The sequence below is a fragment of the Hylobates moloch genome, unplaced genomic scaffold (genome assembly GCF_009828535.3).
Source record: "Hylobates moloch isolate HMO894 unplaced genomic scaffold, HMol_V3 SCAFFOLD_5, whole genome shotgun sequence".
NCBI lineage: Eukaryota > Metazoa > Chordata > Mammalia > Primates > Hylobatidae > Hylobates > Hylobates moloch.
Window position 1 is genome coordinate 53,216,752 of NW_026652280.1, and position 23,326 is coordinate 53,240,077.

At 37.0% G+C, this 23,326-nt stretch overlaps 1 protein-coding gene across 4 annotated transcripts in view; it reads right to left on the bottom strand.

Annotated features, from left to right (window-relative positions):
* The window catches only part of TAF4B (TATA-box binding protein associated factor 4b), a 167,856-nt gene that overhangs the window by 66,130 nt on the left and 78,400 nt on the right, over nt 1-23,326 (bottom strand). For all 4 annotated transcript variants that reach the window (XM_032152604.1, XM_058438534.1, XM_058438535.1 and 1 more), the window contains exons 10-12: nt 12,857-13,026; nt 7,081-7,211; nt 1,178-1,303 (exon numbers count right to left, since the gene is read on the bottom strand). In XM_032152604.1, coding sequence (XP_032008495.1) covers nt 1,178-1,303; nt 7,081-7,211; nt 12,857-13,026 — 427 coding nt within the window. The remainder of the gene's footprint in view (nt 1-1,177; nt 1,304-7,080; nt 7,212-12,856; nt 13,027-23,326) is intronic.

Genomic DNA, 23,326 nt, shown 5'->3' on the forward strand with positions numbered 1-23,326 from the left:
CGCACACCACCACACCCGGCTAATATTTGTATTTTTAGTTGAGATGGGGTTTCACCATGTTGGCCAGGATGGTCTCAATCTCCTGACCTCGTGATCCACCCACCTCAGCCTCCCAAAGTGCTGGGATTACAGGCATGAGCCACTGTGCCCAGCCTCAAAATAAATTAGTTTTTAAAAAAGTAATTGCTATGTTATTAGGAACAAATACTCTAAAAAGGGAAGCTATCGAGAACACTAGAAATTAAAACAAATGTGCTTAAAACAAAAATTTAGACTCCAGTGCTCAGCCTTTAAGATTTCTCACAATGGCCCCAAGCCTACGAAGAAATGTGGAGCTTCAAAATGGAAACTGTAGTGGAATTAGCTTTTACCTCATGTGACACTAACAGCCCAGGAAAACGTTTAAATAAGGGAGAAGGGAAATAAATAAATAGCCTTGGCCAGGCGGGTGGCTCACGCCTGTAATCCCAAAACTTTGGGAGGCCAAGGCAGGCGGATCACCCAAGGTCAGAAGTTCCAAGACCAACCTGGCCAACAAACATGGTGAAACCCTGTCTCTACTAAAAAAAAAAAAAAAAAAATTAGCCAGGTGTGGTGGCAGGCACCTGTAGTCCCAGCTACTCAGGAGTTTGAGGCAGAGAACTGCTTAAACCCAGGAGGCAGAGGTTGCAGTAAGCCGAGATCATGCCACTGCATTCCAGCCTGGGTGACAGTGCAAGACTCTGTCTCCCAAAATAAAATTAAATAAAGAAGCCTCACTATTCTTTTACTCTATTTCCATCCAGCCTGTATTTTGTTCCACAAAATCCAAATTACTAATTTTACCCATAACTTTCCTGTCTACTTTCCAAATTTTCCCTATCAACTTCAACTTGGCATGTATCAAATTGGATTCCTAAAAAGACCCTGAAATTTTACGAAACATTTTACCTGGGTTTGAGGATGGGGAGAGCACACAGGAAATGTGAGAAGACAAAAGATTATGACTCATTAAACTAAATTAACTGAAAGCCACCACACCATCCTGGCTGTGAGACATCCTATTAGTAATTTCGTTTTAGGAAATCCTCTGGAGAAATCTAAAGGCCTAATAAAACCAAGACAGTCAACTAACGATAAAGCCACCTCTGACCACATTGCCAGGCCACGTTCACTCATAAATCACACTGGCCCTTACCTTGGCTGCCTTAAGTAACATTTCTCTTTCTTCTAAATCCTTTCTCTGCTTCTCCAATTGATCCAGCTTTTCAAGAAATTTGAGCTGTGACCTGGTATCACTACACAGGATGTAATTTTCACTTGCCTGGGAAAAAAAAGAAAACAAAGTCTTATAATGATCCTGGGCCGCACATTCTACATTAGGTATTGTATAAACCAGCTAAAGGCAGGAATACCAACATAAATAGGAAGCTAAACTTTCAGAAGGTAATGATTTCGTTTCTATTAAGCAAACATCCCCCCACATCCACTCCACCAGAAAAGAAACTTTAATCATCCTTAAAATCTGAGAGGTGATTAACCAGTTATGTTTCAAAGAACTTTGCTAGTAAACATCATTGTGGGGTGCAGGCGGAGGAATTAAGCCAAGCAGATCCTTCCAACAATAGGAAGGAGAAACTAAAGAGTGCCCCATTCACCAATAACCTAAATCTTTTTAGATTATTATCTACCTCAGCAGACATTAATATAAGTAACTAAATCTTACTTTTGTGAAAGACAAAAAGCAAGAAACAATCACCTCACTAAAAAATATACCAAAGATGAAAGTTACCACCTTGGTTACCATGGTTAGATTGGTTTAACCTTGACAACTGAATATAACTTCTATCAAAATACAACCTAAGTTAAGATGGCAAACATTAAAATCTTGAAATGCTATTTTGAGGATTACTCAGGGGTGTGAATTTGGACAGAAACTGTGGTCAAAGCAATTTAGTATACAATTTATAAATGAGAGCCATAACAGAAATATAAACTGTCTTAATTGTTCCATAAAATGATAAAATGCAAATTGGTCAGTCTATTCTGTGGATGTAAAACAGTGCTTTCCCACCTAAATATTTTCTAATTTTCTTCACCTATATAGCTGCCTCTTTCTCCTCTATGAGTGTGTATAGGCAGGAGTGGGGGACGGGGTTGGGGGAGGCAATGGGACAGGGAGAGCTTTCTAATCGATGTTTAAGACATTTTGCCATCTACTCATCTCAGTAATTCAGATATTCAAGAGAAACTGTATAGTAGAAAAACCAAATGTCTTTGAACAAGTCAGTGCCTGGCCTGGAAATCATGAGTACTGTACCACTCCCATCTTTGTTTTATCCCCCTGATTATGGCTGATTCAATTAACTGGGACTGAGGGATTTCATATGCCCAAGATTCTTTTTAAATTAAATTTTTATTGTTGGTATTTAACTAGATCAAAAGAGTATTACATAGTTTAGAGAACAAGGATATATTAGTGCTACTTATTTTACTTCATGTTTAATACAAAAAGAATTCTCAACTGTTTTTAAAGTTAAATAACACAAGATAGAACATGGAATACATTATAGGCTACCCATAGAGGTTAAATATAATAACCAGTGGTTTCTTAAATACTTAATCTTTACCATTTTTGTGTTTAGACACTCTGGAAATAGTTTAATGATGGGATTTAATTTAAAAGGGACAGCAAATACTAAATTAAAAAGGGTCAGAGACTTTTTAAATTTTAGCCCAATCATATTCCCATGCTAAGATTCCTTCCTCTCTCTCCCCCAACCCATATACAACGACCTCTGACATTCGCATCCTTTTTTCTTCCATATCACTAAACAAATGAGTGTCTTCCCTATTCATATTAAGTCTGTAACCTTATTTAAACCCCACTCTTATGTTCCTTCCTATATACCCAGCTGGCCTAACTGAAGACTTCATGCACCAACAGAGTAGGGCTTTACAATGTTAAGGCCACTGCATATTAAATGGTTTAGCCAAGAAAATGTAATGACCCAGACCAAATGATATCAACACCATCAAATGAATCCCATCTAAAGCAACCCAAATAGCACCTTTCAACTGGAAAACACTGAATGAAGCTTCTCCATGGCCATAGGCATATAGGCAACTATAACATATCTTCAGTGGGAAAACACCTGGTAGCCAGATCAAAAGCTCTGTACTACATGTCACTTTCTACTTATTTACTTAGATCTCAGTTTATGACTAATGATTAAAGAATTATATCAAACCAGGTGAAAGATTATCAAAAGTAAATGGATGTTCAAGAGTGGAAAGAGATGGGATTTCACTTTTTTAAAAAGAGTAATTCACTTTTATAAAACTATGGAGTAGAATTTCCTACACTGTACAGATAAAAATAAATCCTATCAGGGATGAACTGAAATATAAGGACAGGGCTAAAGCTGTGACATAAAGATTATTACAAACAAAGTCTACAAAATAATGGTGATTTCAAACTGAATCCAAATATAACCAAATGATAATTATTTTGACTTAAAAGGGCTGATAATCTTTTGTTATTTTCTATATATGCAAATGTAGATAGTGGCATTAGCTGTACTAAAAAATGAGTGTAGGAAAAGGAAAGCTCGGGAAAATCAGTCAGAATAGGTAGTATACAAGACAGCAGGTTAAGGAAGTGCTAGCTTCAAGCTAACTTAGTGAGGTCTTCTAGGTCAGGGAGATACCATCCATTTTGCCTAGTGCAACTAAATGTTTGGAAATATGCTATTGATATACAACAAAAGAATTCTAGCTGAAAGCTATACACAACAGAGCTTTGAATGCCATTCAATAAATATTACTTTAAAAATTCTATTCCATTGTAAATTATACTTATTATGTTTTATACATGAACTGCCTACTATAAATCAAGATGTACTCACATGGCCAGGCACGGTGACTCACACTTGTAATCCCAACACTTTGGGAGGCCAAGGCGGGTGGATTGCTTGAGGCCAGGAGTTTGAGACCAGCCTGGCCAACATGGCGAAACCCCATCTCTACTAAAAAAGGTATTCGTGTATCTCTGAAACAATAGTGTGATTAAGGCAGAAGTAGGGAGAATCCAAGTTTGAAAAACTGTAAGATACTTTAAAGAGTTAAAGTAAAAAGCCAAAAATATGTCTATAATTTTCCCACATCACAAAATTAAAAGTAAGCTGATAACAATCCAAACTAGATTGTAGATTTAGGATGTTAATGGTAACTGCTAAGAAGATATCTAAATATATCCAAAACAATATGAGAAGGGGATCAAAATGGAACAAAACAAAAACAATCAATTAAACATAAGAAGCAGAGGAAGTGAGGAACACAAAACTTACAAGGCATATAGAAAACAAATAGCAAAATAGAAGTTATTTCTTATCAGTAATTACATTTTAAATGTAAATGGATTAAGCTCTTCAAAGAGACTAGAAGAATGAATTTTTAAAAATGATCAAACTATATGCTGTCTACACTTTAGTTGAAACCATACCAATACATTGAAAGTGAAAGGATGGAAAAAGATATTCCATGCAAGTAACAAAAGAAAGTAATATCAGACAGTATAGACTTTAAGTACAAAACTGTTAAGAGAGACAAACAAGGACATTATTATATATTGATAAAAAGGTCAATTCATCAAGAAGATACACACATCAAACCAGAGTTCTCAAATATATGAAGCAAACAAACACTGACGGAATTTTGTTTAAAAAACAATTCCACAGCATGGGCAACATAGTAAGCCCCTGTCTCAAAAAAAAAAAAAAAAAATTAGTTGGGTGTGGTGGCACACGCCTGTTAGTCTTAGCTACTGGAGAGGCTGAGGTGGGAGGGTGGCTTGAGTTCAGGAGTTCAAGGTTGCAATGAGCTATGATTGCACCACTGCACTCCACCCTGGATGACAGAGTGAGACCCTGTCTCTAAAACAAAAAGAGAGTTCTACAATAGTTGAAGATTTTAATACCGCACTTTCAATAATGAATAGAACATCCAAATGGATGATCAATAAGGAAACAGAGGACTTAACATCATAAACCAACTATATCTATCAGACATCTATGAAACAAGAGCAGAACACACATTCTTCTCAAGTGCACATGAAACATTCTCCAGGATACAATGTATGTTGTCATAAAACAAGCCTCAATACATTTTAAATGAATGATTCATACAAAGTATCTTCTCTGACCACAACGGAATGCAGCTAGAAACCAACAACAGAAGGAAAACTGGAAAATTCCCAAATACTTGGAAATTAAACAACATACTCTTAAACAGTCACAAAGAATCAAATAAATCTCAAAAGAAACGAGAAAATATTTAAAGATAAATGAAAACGACAACACAACATACCAAAACTTACGGAATGCAGTGAAAGCAGTACTCAGAGGGAAATGTATAGCAGTAAATGCCTACATTATAAAAGGAAGATCTCAAATTAAAAACCTAACTTTATACCTTATGAAACTAAAAAAAAAAGAGCAAACTAAGCCTGAAGCTTAGAAGGAAAATAATATAAAAACTAGAGTGGAGATATATGAAATCAAAAATAGAAAAACAAAAGAGAAAATTAATAAAACCAAAAGTTGGTTCTTTGAAAAGCTCAACAAAATCAACACACCATTCGCTTTACTAGCAAAGAAGAAAAAGAGAGAAGATACAAATAACAAAAATCAGTAATGTAAGGGGGATCATTACCATTGACCTTACAGAAATAAAAGGTTACAAAAGGCAGTATTATTAACAGTCCTATGCCAACAAATTAGATAACCTAGGAGAAATGAAAAAATTCCTAGAAACACAAAATTAATATCTTTATTTTTGTGTTTCTAGGAATTATAAAATACTGATACTAATTTTTTGTTTTTTTCATAGCTTTTTCTCCTGTTGATCACATATTCCTAAGTCAGTCCAGCAAATTCTCACAAAGATTTATGCAAGTGAGGACCTCAGCAATCATATGTAGTTTTTCCAAAGTTCTAAATGAAGCAGAAAGGAAAAAAAATAAAATAATATGATTCCTCCAGGGAACTTACTGGTGGTGTAGCAGCTGACAATTTCCTAGTTTCCTTTAACCTTTGACTAGGATATCACGGCAATGACCATTCTTCCAAATTCAAAATCTCTTAAGGTTACCTACACACCATCTTGTTCAAAATCTAGCTATAAACATTTCTTGAAAAGAGGGAAACAGTTATCTTATTTATTTACTTATTTATTTATTTTCAGCTCAGGTTACCTTCTCTTTTCATCCCTAATCACCCAATATATTCGCTCTCCTCCAAAACTACACGAAGTTCTTTTACCTTGATAACAGCAAGTCATTTGGTTCATACCACTAGGGATACAAGTTATTCCTGTATTTCGTTTTTTCAATAAAAGTAGCCAATAACACTAAGTAGTATCAATACGAGCACTCAATGCAATCATTTAACTTATTAAAAGGAACAGAGGATGAACAAGTGGAAAGATCTAATGTAGAACATAAGGACTATGGTTAGTAATATATTGTTTTCAGGATTTCTGGTAAATGAGTAGATTATAGCTGCTCTTGCCACAGGGGAGAAAATGGGCAGATTTGAGATAATGAAAATGTTAATTTATTCAACTAAATAGTAATAATTTTACTATACATGTGTATCTTATAACACGTTGTATACCTTAAATATTAATATATACAATAACATTTATTCTAAAATAAATAAATCCCTGCAAAACTGAAAGGCAAAAAAAAAAAGGAACAGGAATGCGAGGAGAGTGCAGAACACTGAAGAGAACACAAGTAGCCAATATTCCATTCTAACATCTTTCCTTCCCTATCAAAAGCTTAAGAAAGAGAAGCCTCAGGCAGAACAGATACATATTTCAATCTACAGTGACACAGAAGCTTTTAATATAATTTTAAACTCCATTTTAATTTTATTTGTCATGTAAACATATCTAAATAAGAATGAGACTTTGATTTTCTACTAATATGAAATACAAGCCTCAACCATTCCTTTAAAAATGTGTTTAGCATATCAATCCACGCCCAAAAGACTACCTATAACACTCGAGAGTTTATACTTCTTTAACGATTTCCTTTACCTTGTAAGTAGTCATTCGATGCTGAGCAATTGTAGTCAGTTTTTCTAGAAGGCCTCGTAGCCGTTCCTGTGTTGCTTGGGAGATCAAGTTCACGGCATCAGAGTTAAGTTCTGTAATGTCATGCTTTTTACCTGCAGAAGCAGAGAAAATCCATTACGTGTTTTAGTAGTGGCTGATAATTGAAATAATTAGCACAGCAGGTATTCTGTTCCCCCTGGAAGTCATACCCATTATGAATAAAGGTTTGGAGATTATGATTTTCCTAGTAAAGTCACAACTTCAAAGATCTTAGACATTACATTAATAAAACCTAGCCTGAAGCCTCAGAAAATATAGACATTGTTTCACTTAGCCTCTAGTATCATTCTCCTTGCAAGGTCATTTATAGGACAAAGTTAATAAGAACACAAATCAAGTCTACTGTTCAGGGAGGAAAATGGTAACTGCAGAAATTAGTACCATATTCTGTTAATTTTAGTAATTAAAAAAATAGAAAATTACATTTTGCCCTGTTTGACACTGTTAACAATTTATGACATTTATTTAAATGAATTCAGATCGTGAGTCTCTGTTAATGCCTTGTCTAGAACACATACCTATATTCCTTTTTTCTATTACCAATCATGTTTACCTTGCACTAACTGATGTTCTGATATATTCACTTAGTAGTCAATTTACAAGTTCAAATGGGTTCAAAACCTCATCGTTTCACCTACCTATCTGAATAACTTCTCTCTCACTAGATTTCCTTTCCATAAAAAAACCAAACTTCTTCCTTCTGCTAACTAGCAAGAAAGTTTCAGGAAAACAATTTGGACCACATACTCAGAGTCAGAAGTTCATTTATAAATCAACCTTGTCAGTATTTAAATAGTATTTCTCAGCCCCAGTGAAACCACTTATATCAACAGAGGCTTAAATCTAAAGATACAGGCAATTAGGTAATCTGTTTTAAACAGGCTTTTTAAAAAGCACTACTGTGATTGTTTTTAACATCTACACGTGAATTTTTAAAATATTATAGTTGGATTTTATATTCTAATTTATCTGAAATATACTCACATTCTCATCAAAGGGTGAACTACAGAAAAAATATGCTTGAATTAAACGTCAACAACTCGTTCTTTGATATTATATAATGAAAGCAAATAGGAAGATACAAAATTAATCAACTTCTCCTAAACGAACCCTTCAAAATGTAATTCATTACTTGTAACAAAGCTGAAATCCTCTCTAATCTCAGATTCAGGCAGGGAAAAAAATTCTACAAAGTCAACTCTACTTTAATAAAACCCTCAGCACAGGCCAGGCATGGTGGCACACGCCTATAATTCCACCACTGTGGGAGGCCAAGGCAGGTGGATCACCTGAGGTCAGGAGTTCGAGACCAGCCTGACTAACATAGTGAAACCCCGTCTCTACTAAATACAAAAAAAATAGCTGGGCATGGTGGTGCATGCCTATAATCCGAGCTACATGAGAGGCTGAGACAGGAGAATCGCTTGTACCTGGGAGGCGGAAGTTGCAGTGCGCCAAGATCGCACCATTGCACTCCAGCCTGGGCAACATGAGCAAAACTGCGTCTCAAAAAAATAAAAATTAAACTAAAACCCTCAGCATAAACAAATAGTGGGGCCTTCTATAAAAGAAAAAGTACAATTTTATTTCTTTTTTTTTTTTTATTTTCTTGAGATGGAGTCTTGCTCTGTCATCCAGGCTGGAGTGCAGTGGTGCAATCTCCACTCACTGCAACCTCTGCCTCCCAGGTTCAAGCAACATTCCTGCCTCAGCCTCCCAAGTAGCTGGGATTACTTACAGGCAAGCGCCACCACACCTGACTGATTTTTTTTTTTGTATTTTTAGTAGAGATGGCGTTTCACCATGTTGGCCAGGCTAGTCTCAAACTCCCAACCTCAAGTGATCTGCCCACCTCAGCTTCCCAAAGTGCTGGGATTACAGGTGTAAGCCACCGTGCCTGGCCTATTATTATTTTTGAGACGGGGTCTCACTCTGTCACCCAGGCTGGAATGCAGTGGAGCAATCATAGCCCACTAAAACTTCGACCTGCCAAGCTCAAGCAATCCTCCCATCTCAGCCTGCTGAGTAGCCAGAAGTACAGGCATGAGCCAACAGGCCCAGCTAATTTTTTCGTAGAGATTGGGTCTCACTATGTTGCCCAGGCTGGTCTCTAGCTTCTGGGCTCAAGCAATCCTCCTGCCTCAGCCTCCCAAAGTGTTGGGATTACAGGTGCAAGGCACCTTAGTGTTTGAAGAAGAACCTCTGAAAATAATTTCATATGTATTCATAAAACAGAGGTAATTCATACAACATAAAAATATATGTATCTTTTAAATATTAGAAATAATTGCTGAGATTAAACAATTCCAGGGTTTAGGGAACAACCAAATGTTGTAATGTCTTCACTAAATTGGTAATAAAATACAACTTAAAAATTACAAAGTAAAATACTGTAGAAAAATTTCCATTTTAAAACAAAACACCCTTTTTAACAAAATCAACAAAACTGATTAAGATCTAGTTGGTGCTTGCACACTAGTTATGTGATTTTACTGACTGTGCAATTTAATTTAGGTAATTAGGAAAAAAAGAACACTGGCATTTTATCTGTTAACATTATTCAAGTAGAAAAATCCTTTTTCCAAAAAGAAAATCTTTGGGTAAATTTGTAATTTCTATTTTTAAGAAATAGCCTTGGTTCTGACCTATTCTACAAGGACGGAATTTTATTATAAATGGAAAACATTCCTAGAAATATGTAACTCCATTCACTCTATGATTTTACTTTAAAAAAAAAAAGCTTAGATAATTCAGAAGTAAGAATTCTTGAAGTTTTCCATATTATTTGAAAGGTTTGTACTTCATCACTAAGAACTGAAAATGATTTAAGCCCAGGAGTTCAAGATCAACCTGGGCAACATAGTGAGACCCTGTCTCTACGGAAAAATACAAAAATTAGCCAGATTTAGTAGTGCGCGCCTGTAGTCCCAGCTACTTCAAAAGGCTGAGGCAGGAGGATCACTTGAACCTGGAAAGTTGGGGCTGCAGTGAGCTGTGATGGCACCACTGCACTCCAGCCTGGGCAACAGAGCAAGACCACATCTCAAAAATAAATATTTTTTAAAAAAAGAAGTAAAAATGCAAATAGTTGTTCCCTTATTGTGTTAAATTAGAGGTTACCAAACTATGGCCAACAGGCCAAATCTGATCACTCTTTTGCAAGTGAAGTTTTACGGGGATACAGTTGCATGGACTAAATGTTTGCATCTCCCCAAAAGTCATTCATGTTGAAGCTCTAATGCCAGTGAGATGGTATTTGGAGTTGGGGCCTTTGGGAGACAATTAGGTCATAAAAGTACTGCCTTCACCCTAAGAAGAGACCAGAGAGCTAGCTAGTTATCTTTCTGCCACGTGAAAACACAGCAGGAAGATGGCTGTCTGAATACCAGAAAGAAGGCCTTCACCAAGAATCTGACCGTGCTGGCACCCTGATCTCAAATGGCCAATGTCCAGAACGATGAGAAATAAACATTTGTTGTTTAAGCTATCCAATTTATGGTATTTTGTTACAGCAATCCAAGATGACTAAGACAATAACTGTGCCCATTTGTTTATTGTCTATGGCTACTTTGTACTATGACAGCCGAATTGAGCAATCGTGACAGAAACCATATAACCTACAAAAGTGGCAAATACTATCTGCTCTTTGAAGGAAAAAGTTGCTTATCCCTGTCCTAAGTGATCAAAAATGCTTTTAATGCCAAAAAATTTTCTATCATATAATCAAGGTTTAAACCATACTGGAAATACAATTTGGAAGGAGGCTGGGCACAGTGGCTGATGACTGTAACTCCAGCATTTCGGGAGGCCAAGGCGGGTGGACGACCTGATGTCAGGAGTTCAAGACCAGCCTGGCCAATATGGTGAAACTCCATCTCTACTACAAATACAAAAAATTAGCCGGGCATGGTAGTGGGCGCCTGTAATCCCAGCTACTCGGGAGGTTGAGGCAGGAGAATCGCTTGAACCCGGGAGGCAGAGGTTATAGTGAGCCGAGATCGCACCACTGCACTGCAGCCTGGGCGACAAGAACAAAACTCAGTCTCAAAAAAAAAAAAAAAAAAAAAAAAAAAAGAAAGAAAATTGGGAGGGTAACCAATAAAACTAAGTATCTACTTATATTTTACCAAAGCACTAGATAATTATATGGCAATGAGGAGTTAAGCTACCAATAGATTTCCTAAGCCATCACAGGAAGGTTTAGTGCTGAGACTTGCTCCCAAATTAAGGAACTGGTTTCTATATAATACAAAATACATATGCAAAGAAGAAAATGGAAGAAGTGAAGGAATGAAGGAAGACAGGGAGGGAGTGAAACACAAGCAAACAGAAAACAAACACATTTTACAATCAGCTCTTCTGGACTTGAAAGCTCTAGTTTTTCATAATAATGTATTCTCGATTTAAATTAGAAATGTAGGCCAGGCACGGTGGCTCACGCCTGTAATCCCAGCACTTTGGGAGGCGGGTGGATCACCTGAGGTGAGGAGCTCAAGACCAGCCTGGCTAACATGGTAAAACCCTGTCTCTACTAAAAATTCCAAAATTAGCTGGGCCTGGTGGTGGGTGCCTGTAATCCCAGCTACTCAGGAGGCTGAGGCAGGAGAATCACTTGAACCTGGGAGGCAGAGGTTGCAGTGAGCCAAGATGGCACCACTGCACTCCAGCCTGGGTGACAGAGTGAGACTCCATTTTGAAAAAAAAAAAAAAGAAGAAAACCCTGGTCATTTATATAGCATATAGTAGCTAAAACATTTATTTACTAACTACCTGTGAAGTAGACCTAAAAATTGTAATAATAATGAACTTTGTAGTCCTTAAATATACCATAGGTCTATAAAAATCAGAAACCTTCACGTTTTTGTATCAAGCCTTCATTATAAAATATAAAGGTCTTACTTAAGTATATTCGAAGCTCATTAGTACTGGCCCCAAAAATTTGACATAGGTGAAGAAGCCTCCTGGGTTCAAGCGATTCTCATGCCTCAGCCTCCCAAGTAGCTAAGACTACAGGTGCACCCCCACCACACCTGGCTAATTTTCTGTATTTTTAGTACAGACAGGGTTTCACCATGTTGGCCAGGCTAGTCTCGAACTCCTGAACTCAGGTGATCTGCCCACCTCGGCCTTCGAAAGCGCTAGAATTACAGGCATGAGACACCGTGTCTGGCCGTGTTTTCTTACATTTTCTTTCACACTGCAGCCATCTAACAACTACTCCTGGACCTAGAGAGGACCCTAAGACTCAAATCTAGTTTTTTAAAGTAAGAATGGGTTTAAATTTCAAGGTTAAGAAAAGGGAAAGGGAGTTACTTTCTTTGGATGTCCCTGTATTTCATAAACACAAACATGTAACATAAGTGTGCATTTGTACATATATATATATACCGAAAGTCCAACTATGGAAGGAACAGGACAGAAAAAAAAATAGTATATTATATATTCATGCAAAAATATATTCAACTATTCCTCCATTAAGAAATATGAGTAAAATATTAACCAAACCCAAAACCATGTTATATTAATAATTTTTAAAATAAACTACTTCTTTCTGTAATGCCCATGAAATCCTGATTATTTCCAGAATCTTATTTAAGCCTCAGAGTTCCAGGACAACCAACCCAGGTTGTCTCTTTTGATAATATTTTCGTGCAAACAGACATTTCTATCAGGTCAATAATCATAACTGTACACTTACCAATGTCTAAAATTCTCTTTTGTAGAGCTCCAATAAAAAGAAATGGTTCATCTTTACATGACTGAATGAGTGTGCCAACCAATTCAGAGTTTGTTGCTAAGATGCAGGCATTTTCTTCATTAAGGTTGACCCCTGCCATAGAAGTCACATCATTGATGTCATCTTCATCTCTAATAGAAAAAAAAAAAAGTTATACATTTTAGGTTGTGTGTGTGTGTGTGTGAGAGAGAGAGAGAGAGAGAGACAGAGACAGAGAGAGACAGAGACAGAGAGAGAGAGAGAGAGTTTCAGAGAGCAAAAGAATTAGAGGTCTCTCCTTGTAACTAATGGCATTATTTTACTTAATTCATCCAATCAAGAGAAGTGAAGAATAGCTAGCTTTCCCTGTAAGCTTTTGAAAGTAATTAGTGTCTCTAACCACCAATGTATATTTAATAACAGAAGGATAAATCAGAAGTAACTTTGTCTTCTAGGTCCCAACTTTCCCTCTCTCAGTCTGGCAAATGAGAAACACCAAGAGGCATTTGGAGTTACACCAAGTCATCCATAAATCCTCTGCAATGAAAGACAAAGAAATGAAAACAGACATCTTTCTTTTCATCCAAGATGGTTAAAAGTCCATCAGCTGTCCCCAGTGTACTCTACCATTCATTCCACTTAAGGGCAGCAGAAATTCCCTGGTCCTGAAAGGTCCATATCCACATAAAGACCCTTGGGAAGAAGCTTACTAGACTAGCCATTCTAAAACCAAATGGTATAAAACCAGTTTTGTTTTTCTGTTTCAGACTTTTGGTGTGCTCCATCTATACCAACCGAATTCGTTAAACCACATCCTCAGCAATTACCTGAAAATATATAAAATATAAAACACACTCATGTACATATACATATACACATACATACATGTGCATAAAAAACACAAAAGATGTTTGGGCTCCTTGCTTTGTATCAGCAAAATTAAACAGTTGTTTTTAACTAATGGAATTGTTACATGGCCACAGCACTAAGATGAGTATATATATTTAAGGGTAGAGAAGAGGGAGAGGAAAGAAATACTAAAATTCCCTCATAGCATCCTTATCAGGAAGCATCTTACCAGGGTTATAACTTATATGACAATGTATAACATAAGTTACAATAATGTGATTAAATAAAAAGATGTTGTTTCTCTTTATTGCATGGGCCAAATGGCATATAATATGGTCTTTTGTCAATAGGATTTAAATTACAAATTTCTCTGTGGTAATGCATTTGTGCACAGAAAAAGGAAATAAAGTATAAGTGTAAAATGCTCAAAAAATGAAGGCCTCTGGTGTTCAACTTTAAAAAACAACACATTAGGGATGGAGGGAAAAGAACTCATACTCAAACATAAATAAGAGATGCAAGCAAAATAAAAGAAAGTAGGCCAGGAGCAGTGGCTATCATCTGTAATTCCAGTACTCTGGGAGGCCAAGGTGGGAGGATTGCTTGAGGTGAGGAGTTTGAGATCAGCCTGGGCAACATAGGGAGATACCACCTCTATAGAAAACAAAAAAAATTAGCCAGGCATGGTTGTATATGCCTGTGGTCCCAGCTACTTCAGAGGCAGAGGTGGGAGGATCACTTGAGCCTGGGAGGTAGAGGCTGCAGTGAGCTGTGATCAGGCCACTGCACTGTAGCCTGGGTGACAGAGTGAGACCCTGTGTTTAAAAAAAAAACTCAAGGAAAGTAAACTGCTAAACACAGCAATTGAAAAAATGAAGAGAAGTAACAATGGTCTTACACAAACAGTATACCAAAAGCTCAACATTAAAAGGCATGTCTTTGTAACGGGGAAGAAAACAGTAAAAACTTAATCTCTCAAACCACCAAATGAAATATGCAGAGCAAAGAAATGTCACAAAGGTATCCTCAGAGATATGGGATGCTAAGAACGATTTTAAGAATCACTCTGCCACCTATATAAATAAGTCAATGTGTCCAGATTTAAACATCTAAACATTTAAACATCAAAAGCATTAAGAATGGAAGGAATCATAAGCCTAAAGATGGACCAAAATCTGAGTAAAAAAATTTTAATGGGACTATGTAAAATTTATTTTCAAAAAAACACATGAACATAAATGAAAAGTCAGATCACTGCAAAACAGAATCCTAACAGTTATTTAACATCTCTGGGACTCAGTTTCCTCCTCCAAAAAATACATAACTCAGATTAGGTGCTTTCTAAGGTCCCTCTCAACCACTTAAAAAAATGATGCAGCTCTCTTTGGACTGACACGGAACAAAGAGACTGCACCTTGAAAATAAATATGCTTACATAGACATAATATATTTTTGGAAAGATACATAAGAAATTATCTGGAGAGGGAAATACAAAACCAGGGATAGGAAGAAGGCTTACTTTATACCAATTATACCCTTTTCTATCTTTTGAATGTTGTACTATATATATGGATTGACCAATCAAAATAATTGGTGATATTGAAAGTAACATAAGTAAACACTCAGATAAAGAAAACCAAAGATAGAAAAATTGAAGTGTAGAGATATAACCTCATCCCTGCTTTAAAGTAAAACTAGAGTTTTAATGTGGGGGTAACTCCACATGACCTTTACACATATACATACAACACTGAGTGCCTGTCAACTAAGATGTGCGCCAGGTACACAGGCCCCTGGAAACTGCACCTTGCTTCTCTAGCAAGGTCCCTGTACAGCCCTTGTTGACATCTCACACACGGGCTGGAGAGACCAGTGCCAGGCCTACTTACTACCAATACCTAGCATAGTATTAGCACTGAACAGAATTCAGTCAATGAGGAGACAGTCCCATGTCTTTTAGAATCTTGCAGCCTTTCCCTGCAAATAAGCAGGGAACTAACTACTCAATAAGATTTGTTCTTGCCTGCCATCCTTCCTTCTATCTAGCCCCAAGCTGAACACAGCTCCCTCTAGTTACCGTGGTTACAGATGGTGGCAGGCATAGAGGAGGACCCCTACTGAGGGAAGAGGAAAAGGTGCCACAAAAAACAGCACCCAAGCTATTTAAAACTTTAGTCAAGAAGGCAGACTGAAGGAAAGCAGTGTTCTAGCAGCATATCAGTAAGGCTAGATAAGAGGTCAGGACACTAGCAAAGGCTTTGATGTTTAGAGATATTTGTGATTCTGCTTTGGTTTTAATTTTCAAGAAGAAAGTAAGAATCACCAAACCAAGTCTTCAAGTCTTCTGGTCTGATGCGGTGTCTTTCGATGAAGGTGCTGTGAAAGACAATCTGTTTTAAAAGATATTCAGAAAAACAAACTTAATAGTGCCTCAGTAGAAAAAGCCTTCCATCTCAAGATTCTATGGAGTGTTACAAGGAACTAGGCAAATATTACAAAAATATCACTAGTTTGTCACAAATACTTTGCATTCTAGCTTCTGAAACTGATCTACTTCTTTAGCTTTTGAGAATGCCTGCTCATGCCTGCCTTCTTACAATGTCTTCTTCTATCCCCTTAACTTCTCTAACAACAGCAGACTACTTCTTCTAAAGTAAAGTCAGTCACGTTATTTTCCTATTCAAAAATCTTTCACATTACCCTGAACTCAACTTGACATCCAAGGTCTTCCAGGTAACCACCGCAGTTAGCACTCTTCCCCCTTCCTTCCATTACTCACTATAGAATAGCTCCTCCTGATTCTGGACTTTGCGCAGACTATTCCCTTCCTGTTCTAGTCTTCAACTTCCTTTGTTTTTTTTTTTTTGAGACTGCGCCTCGTTCTGTCGCCCACGCTGGAGTGCAGTGGCACGATCTCGGCTCACTGCAACCTCCGCCACCTGGGTTCAGGCGATTCTCATGCCTCAGCCTCCTGAGGAGCACCAACCCACCTGGCTAATTTTTGTATTTTTTTTAGTAGAGACAGGATTTTGCCATGTTGGCCAGGCTGGTCTCAAACTCCTAACCTCAGGTGATCTGCCTGTCTCGGCCTCCCAAAATGCTAGGATTACAGGTGTGAGCCACCACGCCCAGCACCTTTGCTTTTTTCTTATTTTCAAAGCTTTCAAAGCCTTATCTATGTCCCAGATCCACTTTGAATGCCTACTTTAGAAATGCTGGTTTTACACTTTTAAATCATTTGTCCAACTGACTGCTACAATGCTGAACTCTTGAGAGCACACATTTGTCTCTGTTATGGTAGTTCTTACTCTGTCTTCTTTTCTAATCAATGTATTTGCCTTAAATTCCAACTAATTTTATTGATCATATTAATCATCTTCATCACCTAACACTGCAGCTTTTTTCCTAGTATGAAACAATGGAAACAACCTAAATGTCCATCATTATGGAACTTCGTTAAAAATATCAAAATCACAGTGAATATGTACTGATGAGACAATCTCCGAGATTACTATTAAGTGGTTAAAAAAAAAAAAAAAAAAAAAAGAGCAAAACATTATGTATGTATTATATATTACCATCTGTGTTGAATACTGTATCTAGGGAACTCCATCTTGTCATGTACCATCAATAAAGTATACTGTACCCAAGAAAAAAAATACTATACTTAGAACAATACATAAGAAACTGAAAAAAAGTGGTAACTGGTTGGCTCTAGGCTGGGAACCTGGGTAATAGGGGGATAAAGAAGTCAGGGGAACCCTTACTTTTCCCATTGCATACCTTTTTGTACCTTATAAATTCTGTGTAAAATGTTCACATTACCTAGTCAAATAAATGAGTTTTAAAAATATAAACAAAAACTTTTATTTTAAGATCTAGTTATTTCCTTAGATTACTAAATCCGTAATAAAGTTTGCCTTCAATATTCTTTTTTCACCTCTCTCAAGCAGAGCCTCTCTACCACAGTGAGTCAGTAAATTCACACAATATCCTGCTTATTCCTTCTTCTATGCTTTAAAGTTGTTTTTCTCACGGGAATTTCCCTCTCTTCTTATTAACTCAAATGTAGCGTAGCATACTGCAGTACTTCTCAAGCAACAGTGTTTTTAGGAAACACCTAGGAAGTATATTTAAAATGCAGGTCTCAATGTCAAACACACATCCACACAGTACCCAGGATTCTCATTTGGTAGGCCTATGAGGGGGCCCGGGATTTGGAGTTTTCTAACAGGCACACTTAAATGATCATGATACAAGTGGTCTAAGGACCACACTAAGAAAAATACTGAGTTATAAAAATTAAGAGTACTGATTCTAAAGAGATCAAGGTTTCAGTCCCTGTTCTGACCATTATTAATAGGATAGCTGGGTGCAGTGGCTCACACCTGTAATCCCAACACTTTCGGAGCCCGAGGTGGGCATGTCTCCTGAGGTCAGGGGTTCAGCACCAACCTGGCCAATATGGTGAAACCCCATCTCTACTAAAAATACAAAAATCAGCTGGGCATGGTTGCATGCCTCTAATCCTAGCTACTCGGGAGGCTGAGGCAGGAGAATCACTTGAATCCGGGAGGCAGAGGTTGCAGTGAACTGAGATCGCGCCACTGCACTCCAGCTTGGGCGACAGAGTGAGACTTCATCTCAAAAATAAATATTAATAGGATGACCATGGACAAGTTTCTTCCCACCTCTATTCATTGATCCCCTTATCTGTAAAATGGGAGTGAAAATGACCCTCTCATGTAATTTTGTGTGAAAACTGTATTAGAAACTAAAACTGCATCAGAAACTAAAAATTGGTATTATTTATTCATTGAAAAATAACAAATATATATTACCATAAATAACATACTTTAATGAAAATTAACATATCAAAATTTAAAAATAGAATAAGAGTGGTACTGCCTTCTATTTTTACAAATCTTTTTAAAATCCATGGGTCCTCTTGCATTTTGAATGGGATCTGTTCCTCAGGCATGGTTTTGCAACATCATCCATTGGTAATATGGAAAATACTAGTTCACTGAGTTATACAGTTCTTCCAAATTTAGATTCTATTACATAATCCAAAATTACACGTATCTCCACCAATCAAATCAGAAAATATAACTATTGGAAAGCTGTCAAACTCATGGTAATAGATAGAAGTTTTGCAAAATTTTCATTTTTGCTTGATAACTCAAACTTTATCATTGGCAAAAAAAAAAAAAAAAAAATACTGTCAGGTTTTTTTCCCTTAAGTGACAGACTCACTTCATTCATTTTCATGAAAATGTCTGTCAAATGCTGGTCTATATATACTTATAGTTCCTAAATTTATAATGAACATCAGAAATATGATAAGGATTTTTAAAATACAAGTTCCTGCCACACCCAATCTCCAGAGATTTTATTCCACATTAGATCAGCTCCAGAAACCAAAATTTTAACAAGTTCCCTGGGTAACTCTGAGACTGCTGATCTATAGTATATTAGCAAATATTTAGTTATCAATTGCTTCCTAAAGTATGTACTAGCTCTTTCCTATATTCATGTTCTCAATTTGATTATTTCTTTTTTTTTTTTTTTTGAGACGGAGTCTCACTCTGTTGCCCAGGCTGCCAGGCTGGAGTGAAATGGCGCAGTCTCGGCTCACTGCAACCTCCACCTCCCAGGTTCCAGTGATTCCCCTGTCCCAGCCTCCCAAGTAGCTGGGACTACAGGCATGCACCACCACACCCAGCTAATTTGGTATTTTTAGTAGAGACAGGGTTTCACCATGTTGGCCAGGCTGATCTCGAATTCCAGACCTCAGATGATCCGCCCACCTCAGCCTCCCAAAGTGCTCGGATTACAGGCATGAGCCACTGCACCTGGCCTAATTTAATTTCTTAACAAGAAATTTTTAGATTTTTCACACCACAGCATTATAATTGTCTCTTGGCTTTCATCATTCTTGAGAATGCTCGTGACAAATAAATCAGATATGCCCTATCTCCTGCCTATATAACTTCAACCTTCACTTCATGGTGTAGCTACCTCTAACGTCCTCCTTCTCAGTTTATTCTGCACTAAAGTACACAGATAAATTTTCCTGAACATAACTTTACTATGACAAAATATGACTAAAAACTTTGAAAGACTTCACAATATAATCTCCAAGTCTTCACTCATATACTCATATAATTCACTCGGAATGTTCAACAACCTCATTTCTTTTTTCTCTCTTTTTTATTAAGACACCCAGGCTGGAGTGCAGTGGCGCAATCTCACCTTTCTGCAGCCTTCACTTCCAGAGCTTAGGTTATTCTCCCGCCTCAGCCTCCCGAGTAGCTAGGATTACAGGCATGCGCCACCATGCCCAACTAATTTTGGGGGGTTTTTTGTTTGTTTTTGGCTTGAGTGCAATGGCTCCATCTCGGCTCACTGCAACCTCTGCCTCCCAGGTTCAAGCAATTCTCCCTGCCTCAGCCTCCCAGGTAGCTGGGACTACAGGCGCACCACCACACCCGGCTCATTTTTGTATTTTTAATAGAGATGGAGTTTCGCCACGTTGGTCAGGCTGGTCTCGAACTCCTGACCTCAGGTGATCTTCCCACCTCAGCCTCCCAAAGTGCTGGGATTACAGGTGTGAGCATACACAAGGACAAACAGACTCGTAATACATGAAACAATGCATTATATATGATGAAAGTTAAACAAGTTAATATATACTAGAGAATCTAATTCCTGCAGTATGGAAAAAATGGACATTAAAATTGGTAGAGTAATACCATCTATGCAAATAGCACATAATCTGGTCCTATATTATTTTCCAAGAGTGTCTTTTTAAAGTAATAAAAATCACACTAAAACCCCTAGTTGTTAAAACACCTTCACTACCAGATATAGTATATAGATATTATCCATAAATATTTTATTATGTATCTCTAAAATATAAGGACTTTAAGTTATCACATAAAAATGTTGATATTAATTCCTGATTATCATCATATCTTCAGTTGAAATACAGTTATGCAAACATGCAGAGGTACTATCCTGTTTGCCACTTCTGATTCTGAAGTATGATGGAAAGAACATGAATCTCTGGCACCCTCTGGTGTTTAAGCACAATACAGCTTCCCATATTCACCCCAGCTATACTGACAAACAGAATAGAAAACAGAATCTTCTTAGCAGAAAAAGTCACAAATGAATCCCCCCAAAAAGGATAACAAAATAGTTTTAAAAAACTATGAAAATACCATTCTATATTATTAAATGTCATACAGTTTGGTCAAGACAAGAGCTAATACTATTTGCTACTATTTCTTCTTATTTAACAAAAGAGCCAACCCAACATCGAGGGTCTATTATCAGTTTCATTTAAAAAGTAACTGAAGTAGGGCTGGACACGGTGGCTCATGCCTGTAATTCTAGCACTTTGGGAGGCCGAGGCAGGTGGATCACGAGGTCAGAAGATCGGGACCATCCTGGCTAACACAGTGAAACTCCGTCTCTACTAAAAAAATACAAAAAAAAATTATCCAGGTGTGGTGGCGGGTGCCTGTAGTCCCAGCTACTCAGGAGGCTGAGGCAGGAGAATGGCGTGAACCCAGGAGGCAGAGCTTGCAGTAAGCCAAGATCGTGCCACTGCACTCCAGCTTGCGAGACAGAGTGAGACTCTGTCTTAAAAAATAAATAAATAACTGAAGTGATGTAAGTATCCAGGGAAGCAAAATTAAATTTAAAAAGACATCACTATGAAAAGATATGCATAAAGCCATGTGTGACTGTGAATTACTAGAAAGTACTGTACAAAAATGAAAAGTGAATCTTTGTACAAAAATATCTAAGAAATAGCTGAGATTATAAATACTTTTTCAAAACTCACCATTTCAACAAATATTTGAATGCCTATTACGAAACAGGCATCGTTCTAAACACTCGGTATACATACAATGCTAAACAATCATTGTAAGCTTTCATAGACCATTAAGAAGAAGTGGGAAATACATGGAAGCAAGGGTAAACAAATAAATGAACAAAATAATTTTAGATAAGTACCTCAAGACAGCAGATATCACTGTGGACGCTACTTTATATTGGTTGGCCAAGCAAAATTTACCTAAGGAGGTAGATTTGAAATATGAAAGACCATGTCATATGAAGACTGAGGGACAGCTTTCAGTGCATACCACATCGAAAACTGTACAGTGGGTTTTATCAAAATCTCATGTAACCCATAAATATACACCTATGTATCCCCCAAAATTAAACATTAAAAAGTTAAAGAAAATAATAAATAAAATTGTACAGCGGGACCATGACTAGTGTGTCTGAAGAACAGAAAGGAGGCAAACATGGAGCACGGATCCCTAACACCACGGACCGTGATCCTTGCAATTCAGTTTTTCTGAATATGAGAGATAATTTGCTTATGCAATGGCTTTTCAGTTTTTTCTGTTACCTACAACCTTATCAAATTCTAACAAATATAACCATGGTTTCAGATGGGAATCTTCTATATTGTAAAAAGAAAATTCTTTAAGCCAATTCTCTGCCCCCACCACCCAAATTAACCTAATCACACAATTCTATACAAACTTCATGGAACTGCCATGCTGATTCTAAAATTCATGCACAAGAGAAAAATAACGAGTAAAATTAAGATACCTTCAATAAAAAGGAATATAGAAAAAGGACTTAACTTTAACTATGGGTTAGAAAAATAAATAAAGATGTTATAACAATCAAAACACCAAAATAGTAATATCAAAATAAAACAAATATTTGGGAGGCCAAGGCAGGTGGATCACCTGAGGTCAGGAGTTTGAGACCGGCCTGGCCAACATGGTGAAACCCCGTCTCTACTAAAAATACAAAAATAAGCCAGGAGTGGTGGCGCGTGCCTGTAGTTCAGCTACTCGGGAGGCTGAGGCACGAGAATCGTTTGAACCCGGCAGGTGGAGGTTGTGGTGAGCCGAGATCGCACCACTGCACTCCAGCCTGGGCAACAGAGTAAAAGTGTATCTCAAAAAAATAAATAAATATAACAAAAACATATCACTAAAATGAAATTTGCCTTTTATAAATGGGAATTTACTATAAGATAAAGATGGCATTGCAAATAAGAAAGGTAAAGATGATGAACTCTTTACTAACTATTGCTGAGACAATTCATTTGAGGAAAATTTAATCTCTGCCTCACACATTTACAAAAATAAAATCAAGAATTATTGAAGATATAAAGGTAAATATCTATATTTGAGGTAAGTGCATACAGGTATCTTAGAAGAAGATACAGAAGCACATCATTCTGGGCTCATAACACGAAAGGATACATTAGAATTCAAAAGCCATAAAGGAAGAGACTGCTAAACTTTATACTGTAATTTAAAATTTCCATATATGAAACACTAAAAACAAATTTCCAAGTTAAACAAAAAACTAGAAGAAAAATACTTAACAATATATACAGCAAAGAATGACTACTGTCCAGCATATGTACATAAGTCTGGAAAGCAGTAAGTAGTCAACACATAAATGGGCGAAAGTAGTAAGTCAGAAATTTCCCAAAGAAAATACTTATAGTGACATTTTTCCTTCAGGCAGTAAGTGGACTAGATTTACTGAGGAGCA